The 10,074-nt window shown below is 33.1% G+C and overlaps 1 protein-coding gene across 4 annotated transcripts in view; it reads left to right on the plus strand.

Annotated features, from left to right (window-relative positions):
- The window catches only part of LOC105147137 (uncharacterized), a 173,057-nt gene that overhangs the window by 157,531 nt on the left and 5,452 nt on the right, over positions 1-10,074 (plus strand). For 2 of the 4 annotated variants that reach the window (XM_011057948.2, XM_087405571.1), the window contains exons 3-6: positions 2,422-2,899; positions 9,032-9,316; positions 9,540-9,690; positions 9,857-10,070. In XM_011057948.2, the coding sequence (XP_011056250.1) occupies positions 2,422-2,899; positions 9,032-9,316; positions 9,540-9,690; positions 9,857-10,070 (1,128 nt within the window). Of the gene's footprint in view, positions 1-2,421; positions 2,900-2,922; positions 6,078-9,031; positions 9,317-9,539; positions 9,691-9,856; positions 10,071-10,074 lie in introns of those variants that run through there. The other 2 variants (XM_087405572.1, XM_011057951.2) reach the window with 2 other exon arrangements.

Raw genomic sequence — 10,074 nt, forward strand, 5'->3', positions numbered from 1 at the left:
TACAATGTATCGATTTTGCTAACAATTAAATCAAGCTTTGCGAAAAATTAATATGTAGAATAAGTATGCAACAGCAATCCTCTTCTCTCTCTCTCTCTCTCAATTATCATTAATAAATCATTTAAAAACTAAAAATTCTATTGAGAAAAATGTTCTTATTATACCAACAAGAAACACATTCAAAATGTATTTTAATCAATTTAATGTAAATCAGAGATTTTGAGCTATTGTAACCGAATTTCTGATTATCTCGACTAGAATGTTTGATAGACTATAAATAACTATATGTAAATATTTGATTAACTATAAATATTTGATTTGTAGCTTTTTGTTTGACTTTGTTAGAATTAATTCAACAAGACTTTTTTCATTATAACATATTTTATGTTATATTTTATTTTTCACTATAACATATTATAGTATATTTTATGCAAAATAATATATCAATAGGTTACTGATAATAAGTTTTTAATAATATTTTTATTTATATGTGTATCAAAATATGACTAAAGTATATCAAATGTTTTATAATTTATTGATTTTTGCTAAACTTATCTTAATACTTGTACATGTAAAATAATTAAATAACTATAGAAAAATATTATTTAAAAAATCAGATGTTTCATTTAAAAAAATTGAGTTATTCTTCAGTCTTGAAATCTCCTTCACACTTCCATATACATCAAAAATGTCACTGTCATTACTTTATATCTCTCGAAATCATGAAATTTTAAGTTTTATATTATTTATATTATTTATATTATTTATATTCTTTATATTATTTATATTCTTTATATTATTTAGAATAATAAAGATATAAATACTTAAGTTAGATATTTTATGTAGGTATGTACATTCTCTAGGAGAAAACAAAATAATATTAATTATATTTTAATAACTGTAAAATTCAAATACCTGTAACAAAGTTATGAAAACGAAAATAGTTTTGAACATCAAAACATGTATATATAGCAAGATAGATAGGATATTTGAAAAGTCCCGGATCTTTTTAAATATCTTGAAAAATAAGCATTTCTGAGAAAAATGTTTCATACAAAAATTGTATAGTTTAAAATGCTCCATTTACTGATCAAATCTTTTTTTTTTTAAATGAAACATTCAATTTTTTTATTTCAGAATCTAATCGCTAGTGTCAAGAGCTTTTCAAAACACTATAATAAAGTTATTTTCCATTAAGTACTTTTCAAGTTATAAAGCTCAAAAATTATAATATCGCCGATAGCATTATCCAACGTAACTGGTTAGAACTTTTATGACTAAAACCTCTTAAATGTTGTTCAGCATCATGTCCTGGATATCAAAGCCATTGGAGATTATTTTTCTTATTTTTGCATTAAAAATTCATTTTTACGTAAAAATGAAAATAAGAGGTATAACCTCCAATGGCCTTGATCTTGACAAATGTTATTCAAGTCACGATCCTGAACAACATTTAAAAGATTTTAGTCGGTCAGACACTCTTAGTAGTTCTAATGCCGGCGATACTGTAACTTTCAAGTACTTTTCAAGTTTCTTAAAATGGTTTCTTAAGATGGAAAATAACTTCATTATAGTATTTTGTCACCTAAGATCAAACTGATCAGTAAATAGAGCATTTTAAACTATACAACTTTTGTACGAAACTTTTTTCTCAAAAATACTTGCTTACTTTTCAAGATATTTAAGGGATCCGGGACTTTTCGAATATCCTAACGTTGATGAATATTTACATTATTTTGTTAATTTTATACAACTTACAAAATGAAATAGCAGAATAATTATAGTATATATATTACAGAATAATTACAATATAGATTAAAATGGTGCAATTTTGAACGAAATAAGATCTAAATTTAATGTTAAGATTCAAGTTTGATTAATCTCATTGTAAGAAGGGTTTAACGTATCAGAGCAAAAAGGAAAAAAACTAAAATTGAATCTTGAAAAGTGGCTTCGAATTTTATTTCATTCATTTTATTTATTGTATTCAGTATTCGAAAATGTACTATTTTACCCGAGTACAGGCTTCATACAATAGGCTATAACAATTATATTCTTCCGATTTAGATAAACATCTGTCATTATCGACTATTATGCTATAATATGATACTATTACTAGATACATCAATGATATATTTTTCATTTGACTGTTTACACTTGTACATGAACTGACATTCTGTTTGGACATAATTTTTATCGTTTTTCGACATACTTTCTCGCTTTCGAACGAGGAAACAGTATAATAATTAACTATTTTTTCTAGTGTATATATTATACACGTTTATATATTATATTTATTTATTACTGATTTCGATTTAACTTATCTGCGCAGATGATAATGTCCCTAATGATAAATACTTTTTAAATAATTCCACGTCCATAATTCACACATCCTATATTGAGAAATACTTTTCTTTGCAGGACGAGGTGCTGACGATTTCAGAAAAAGTAGTCGTCCGCGTGCACGACCTAGTCACATGGCTTTCACCTACGTTGGAATGGTCGTGGGGACGGGAAGTATCCTATCCAACGACCCCGACGTCGTCCCCGGAGACTAGTCCACTTAGATACGAGATGCCGCAGCCGCAGGTGCTGACGGATCCGGGGATCGATTTCTCGGACGTCGAGAAACAGCAGAAGGAATACGAAAGCAATCTGAACTCTTTGAAAAGATCGGACAGCTTCCAAACGAAGGTGGTAGTACTCTCATATCCTAGATATTGCCGCTACAGGGCACTTCTACGTAGACTCGAAGGTGCCGAGCCCTCCTGGCTGTGCTCGTCCATCGCGGCCGCGTTAGGAGGCTTCACCGCGACGCCAGGCACCAAGGTGCTCTTCTGCAGAGACACATTTGACTATCCGGATCTCGAGACTCATGAACTGCTGTGTAATCACTTGGGTATGTATCATTTATCAATTTTTTAATTTAAACTTTTAATATACACGATAATTGGGTCATTCGTGTCTTGCATATTTCTTTTCTTTAAAAAATTAAGAGCACTTCGAGTAATTAGTTATAATATTTATGTACAATTTTTGTAGATACACGATTTTTTTTACTTTCTAAAAAATACTTTCTAAAGATATCAAAGCATATGTGTCACTTATTAATCCGGGAATGGTCGCGTCCCAGTCGTTTATCTATTTTCCATTTGTACCTTTCAATTTGTTCAAATGTTTGTTAATGTTTTTTCGTAAGATAAAATAAAAATAAAAATATATTATACATATAAATAAAATTATTTCCAGTAATTATATTCCTTTGTAATTGATTAATAATGAAACATTATTTAAAAGTTTTTTTATTAATTGTTACTTATCATTATAGTAATTAGTGTAATTACAATACATATATATAACTTAGTGTAGCAAATATATTTCAAAATAGCCGCGACGCGCCTACTAAAATGTTAGTCAATTCACGCCTACTACCGGGTTAATATAATGTTTGTATAATATTTGTTAAAGTGATGAAAATTAAACTGGGACACGAATGACTCATCATGTGTGATAAAGGACCGAAAATTATCGTGTGTATTAAAAGTTAAAATTAATTATTCAGTTCGTAAAAAGATCTTGCAAAAGAACGATTTCTTTCAATTTGTTATATATTTATTTACAATAACGGATAATATGAAATATTCGGGAAATTGTCGTACAACTAAAAAATGATTTCTCTTTTGATAAGAGAAAGACAAGTGAAAAATATAGAAGAAACTTTTTTATTAATCATACATATATTTTTAGAGAAAAATTATTTTGATTGCTGACCAACATGTTCGTATTCACATACATTTAACTGCTGGCATTTGTGTGTGCGTTTGAGTTATAAAGATGCTTGTAACGTGCAACCTTGGAGTTTATTTGCTCGATACTACGAACGTATTATATTATATATAATATGTCACTATACACACACAGGGAATACGCTGTCTATTAATAGTAAATGCCTGACATCATTATTATCTTCCGAAAAAAATGATTATACAATTACGAAAACCTGACATATCTTTTTTTAATACTGAAAGCTTGTGGCGATAATTTTTCAATTGCACTTATTTATTAATAATATAACTATTTTAAGCAATACGTAATTAAAGCACAGCATAATATCTTCACATTGAAAGTAATTCTCGAAAAACGTACAATCAATAAAAAGCTTCTACGTATTCTCTTTTTATTTATCTTTCATTATGAATTGCATCATCTATCAATCTTATACTTTACTAATTATAATTTATTAAATATCTCATATAATTTTAACTTGAGATTTTTTTCAAATAATTATTTAATTGTAAATATTGTATTGTACTATACTTTAATGTAAAAAAAGAGATAGATGAAAAATATGAAGCGCCATATTTTAATTGTGTTAACTACAGAGAAGAGAGCGGACTTGTGAAGGTAATTTAAAAAATGTTTCGATTAAATATTTGAAAGCTTCTCTCTCAGTCATTCGCAAATAAATACGATACAATTAACATTCTCCTGTTTAATAACGAATAAATAAACTGTAATCGATATCTTTGCGAACGTCGTTCATAGAGAGGTTTTTTTGCAATAATGTTTATATTTGTTAAGGCTTCGCTTGAATCTCACACGATAATAAATTCAATTTGCGCATTTATATACGTACGCACACGCTCGTCGAGAAGAATCCGAATATATAAAACAAGAGATGAGCGATATTATATTTGATTCTCGATTCTCGCGCGTTCCTCTTTGTATTCGCCGGATGAAACACGGAGATAACACAAAGATACCGATCGACAGAACATAACAGCTCGCTCGCTTAACGATACAACACACATACGAGAGTGCCGACTGTAGCCTGCGCCGGCGCTGGGGAAAAAAAAAAAAAAGCGGCTTGCGACAACGCTGTTTCATTGGATCGCTCGCGCCTCGCACGATGCGGAAAACCGAAAACGATCCCGAGGGGATGTAATAGACGAGATAAGGCCCAGCGGCCGCGACGCGAGCGAGCCAACGGAAAAACGAATAGGTGGGCTCTAAATCTCATTGTCAGGGGGCCGAATTCGCCGTCATCGGTCTGGCTGGCACATTCGTCGTTTTTCCGACGCATCCGGCATCCGGCATCGCTCCGTGCCGCGTGCGTAATTCGACATTCGAGCGGGGGCAACTGGCGAGCGCGCGTGGCGCGCGTGCACGCATGATCCTGCGCTCGTTACGACACCGACGACTCGCCCGGTCGCCTCTCGCGTGCCGCGTGCCGCGTGCGTGCATTCGTGCATTCGTCCGACGCGACGTTCGCGAGACCGCGAGACCGCGAGGCGTGCGACCGATGGAAAAATCGGCGTCCCCCTCCCCGCCATGTAAACGTAACGTATCCGTCGTATTGACACGTTCGCGTCGAAAATCCGATCTCGCTAGCTGCCGACCGATTAGTGTACCTCTCTTCATCAACCGATTGATCGTCATTAAATTGCGGCTTTTTCTTCGCGATCAAAGTGTAGTTTTTTTGTCGGCGCGATCCGGTTCATCGCCAGCGTGACGCTTTTATCACGATACGTGGTACCCGTCCATCTCGACATCTCGCGATTCGAGCACAACGTAGCGATTATTGTGCGTATGTGTGTATGTGTGATGTGTGATGTGTGACGTGTGACGGCGAAGGGCGGGCAGTAGTGCAAATAGTACAGTTCGACGAACTTGTACCACACGATCCGAATCTTCGTTGTCAACTACGCGCCTCGTGGAAGATATCGGCTTTAGAATTAGATTGATTGGTAGTCAATGGAGGACTTAAACATTCGCTTATTCACACTTACACGAATTCATCGAGTTCCCGGGGATACAACCTGGGACTCGACAACGAACTCTGCGATTCGTTTGTTTTTTGTTCATCCGTGCTCGTCGTATTTTCGCCTTGCCAAGTTACATTGTCCATGGTGAAAAAAAAAAAAAAAAAAAAAAAAAACGCCGGAAGGTTACACGCGATTATCGCCTGTCTGGCAATAAACTTATAATCGTGAGTGTCGTTCGAAACTTCACTACGGAAACAATGGCCATTGTGATGAGAATTCGGAATAATAAAGTGGTTTATCTGAACATACCTGGTAAGATAGTGGAATATACATATATTTGTTAATTTCTAAGGAAATTATTACAAGCTCGTGTTTACGTGAATACTATTCCGTTGAATGCACACATCGTGTCGCGCGTTCGCACGTGTGCCGATGTATGTACATGTGCACGTGTAATCTTTTAACACGTCAAAATAGCTAGGAACACGTGGCCGAGTTTTTTTTTTTCAAGTATCGATTTTTAAGATATATTGCATCTTCCTTTTCGAAAAACATAGGCCGGTATTCATAGCCGATTATTATATTCAAGACCGTCTCAATTAATCATAAGATGTTATTAACCAATCATAGAGCCGTATTAGCATAAGACGATTAAGATGAGATCTTGTTGAAATAAAAACGAACTGTGAATATCGGCCGTAAACTTGTTATTGATAATTGAAATGTCAATAACTAATCTAATATCTCACCTATTGTTGATCCGGTTGAAAATTACCGGTGTGCGTTATATTATGTAATTTGATAATGAAATATATATACATATCGGATATCTATATAAAGCTATGCAATTGCAATTTCAAAAATATATTGCTTACAAGATAATTACTATTAAAGTGCATCTTAATTAAATGAACGAAACGTGCTTTGATTGGATTTTATAACGTGCAGATTTTGTCATAAAGAACACATTGGATAAATAATTAAGTTAATAAAGTTGATAAATTAAAGTTGCGAATAGTCGATCGTATTACCAATAGCGTTATTATGAATTTTCGAGTCATTTCGACGTCCCGGTCTGTTTGTCGATAACATTTTGTGTGTGTTGTTCCGCATTCAAATAAATAAATACCTTCTCGACCTTGTCACTACAAAGTATTCAACAGGTCACGTGTGCTTATCGTGTTTACGTGTCTTACTATCGTATTTACGACGTTAATGCTTGAAACATTATAATGCTTGAAACACAAATTATTTTACATAATATAAGTTTGTTTAATTCGTCGCGTGTGTCTATAATAATGTTACGTACTTAAATACACATCGTAATCTCAATCCCGTTGCGCTGATCCGTTCGGATTTAAGTGTTTGATGCCAATTTCTACCAACGTAGATTAATTTTAATCTCGGTTCAACTAAAAATCAATTCTAAAGATTAGAAAAAAACAAAGAACAAGTTGAACCAAGATTAAAATTAATCTACGTCGGCGGAAATGGGCATGATTCTCTCTCCTCTCTCCTCTCTCTCCTCTCTCTCTCTCTCAAAATATAATTTATTTCCTTACTAACATTTTATTTAAAAATTTTTTCTCTGATAAATTGAAAATAAGGAACTAAATCAAGATTCAATTGAGTTAATAATTAAAATAAAAGGTTACGTGTCCTAGCTAGATATTAATGTTAATTATAATTAATATTAAACATCTAGTTTTAGCTCGTAGCCCTTTATTTTGTCATTTTGATTATTTTTTTTGATATTTGATGCCTTCGTTGTTAATCTTTATTATGATACACAAGATTGAGTCGTTCGCAGTTGTGTTTTGTGCATTTCTTTCCTTGGAAATACTAGAAGCACCAAAAATAATGATCTTTATCCTTTTTTTTAAACACACACACACACACAACTTTGTAAGTACTTTCTAAAAAATATTGAAGTATATGTAAAAATCACTTAATAATTTTTGTGTATTTGTGAAAGTGATAAAAATTAATCCAAGACACAAACGATTCATCGTCTGTACTAAAGATTAATATAAAAGTTTTTTCTGTGAAATTTTTTTTATTTTTTTTTTACAGCTTTTTAATTATTGACCTAAACGAGATAATTGTATAGTAAATTTGAACAGACCAGCAGGTAGAGTTGACTAGAAAAGTCGAGTGGGTGGAAAAAACCGTGGTAAATTCTGAAATTTTACCGTTTCAGTGAAATAAACTGACAGGAACTATGAAAACGATTAATACGTAGTACTGAAAAATGTATTTTTATACTTTATGCAAGAAGATATTAATTATGATAGTTCAAAGAAAAACCAAACCAACTGACAATAATAAACTAATAACAACAATAAAATCTTATAGTAAAATCTTTTTTAATTAAAATTAATGTGTGAAATACATTTGTAAAAACAGAAACTTCGAAGATAATACAAACGCTATTAAATTGCATATTAATTTTTAACTGCATGAGAAAAACATGATAATATACAACAAAATAAAAAATTTTACCAATACATATTTGGTTAGTGTTTACTGTTCAATATTTTGTGACAAGAAACTAATTTATTTATTGATTCTTAATCTATTACCTACGAATTTTATTTTGAATAAAGCTTAAATTGGAAAATGCATTATCAGTTGACGCTACACTGTATAGTGACATTGACTGATACTAGAATATTGAATTAGACTATTAATAGCAAAATTTTCTGTTCATTTTATTTTTAATAGAAGAGATCAATTTTGTATGGAAAAAATCGATTTACATTGATATAGACTTTATTCCAAAAATATAGAAATTTGTCAAGTCTGCCAGCAGAGTTAAAAGATGCATTATGAAATAATTAATTTTTTGTAAACTCTCTGAGGCCCGATTTCACAATATATGGTTACCTAAAGATTAAAGATAACCAAGAAATCAAATTTATGAATGAATTTCATTGATGAATCTGTTGATAACCTTGAATGAAACGGCTTAACGATGATATGCGATATACAAATATACAATACGAAAGCTTTTTGATTGTTCAATATAATAAATTTTACAAATCTCTTTGAATAACCGTAAAGTTGTTTGTCGAGAAGAAGAAATCAAAGCGAATCGAAATATTTTGCAATTATTATTATCGTCATTAGTAATGAATACACATATCTTACGATCGTTATACTACGACGCATATTTGTATATGTCAAGGCTGGACTTTTTTCTCAATTAAAACATATTAAAATTATATGCAATTTAAATCTAACGTGATGATATTTGTGATTTTCAGCGCCGAAATTAAAAGGTAGACCACGAAGAAAGCGTAAAAAGCGCAGCGCTTCGCCGGGCGAATCCTCGAACGAGAGCGAAGCCTCGGTGGCGTCGACGTCGAAGAGTACGTCGGCGATCACCAGCCTGGTGATACCCACGGTCGGAAGGCCGCCCTCGTCCGGGATACGGCGGAGCGAAAGGAAGACTAGCGCGGAAGAAAAGAAGTTCATCACTGACGTGCAGAGTTTTATGAACTCTCGGGGTACGCCGGTCGGAAAGATGCCACTGCTGGGCTACAGGCAGAGTCAGTATCTTGTTATCTTTCCTCGGATTTTCTATCCGATGACCGGTCTTGCTACCGGAAAGGCAGACCGTTTCTCTTTTTCAAATTTCTATTCGCGCAATTCCGGCAGCAATTTGGCTGGCCAGACTGCAAAGAGCTAAGACAGCAGGGTTTCCTTCTCGCAAAATATATATCACAATTATTTCGTGCTTACGGCTCTAATAATCTTTTTTTTTCTCCATAGTCGATCTGTTCCTGTTCTATACAAAAGTGCAAATGCTTGGTGGTTATGATTCTGTCAGTGCTGGGCGCCTTTGGAAGACTATATACGATGACATCGGTGGTAACACGGGTTCTACTAGCGCAGCAACTATTACACGTAGACACTACGAAAGGTAAAGTATTTTAACGAATTCTCATCACGCAATTGTTTTATTTGAGCATTTTAATATCCTTGTATACAAATATTTAGAAAGATTTTTTTTTATTTTTTTTTTTTTTAATATAGATTATCCCCTATAAATGCGTTTAAATTATAAAAAAATTGTGTTGTATCTGCAGATTGTTGTTACCTTACGAAAGGTATCAGCGAGGCGAAGAAACAAAAGTGAGATTGAATCTCGGACGACGTACCAAGAGTATGAGTGCATCCGAAGATTTAGACATCAAGGAGGAACCGAGCGAGTTCTATATGTCGGAAACACCTCCACCAATAGATGTAATTCCTGCGACCACAACACCACCCTTACAACCAATAATGTCAGCAACAACAACGGTAA

The sequence above is a fragment of the Acromyrmex echinatior genome, chromosome 4 (assembly GCF_024713525.1).
Source record: "Acromyrmex echinatior isolate Ae372 chromosome 4, ASM2471352v2, whole genome shotgun sequence".
NCBI classification, from domain to species: domain Eukaryota; kingdom Metazoa; phylum Arthropoda; class Insecta; order Hymenoptera; family Formicidae; genus Acromyrmex; species Acromyrmex echinatior.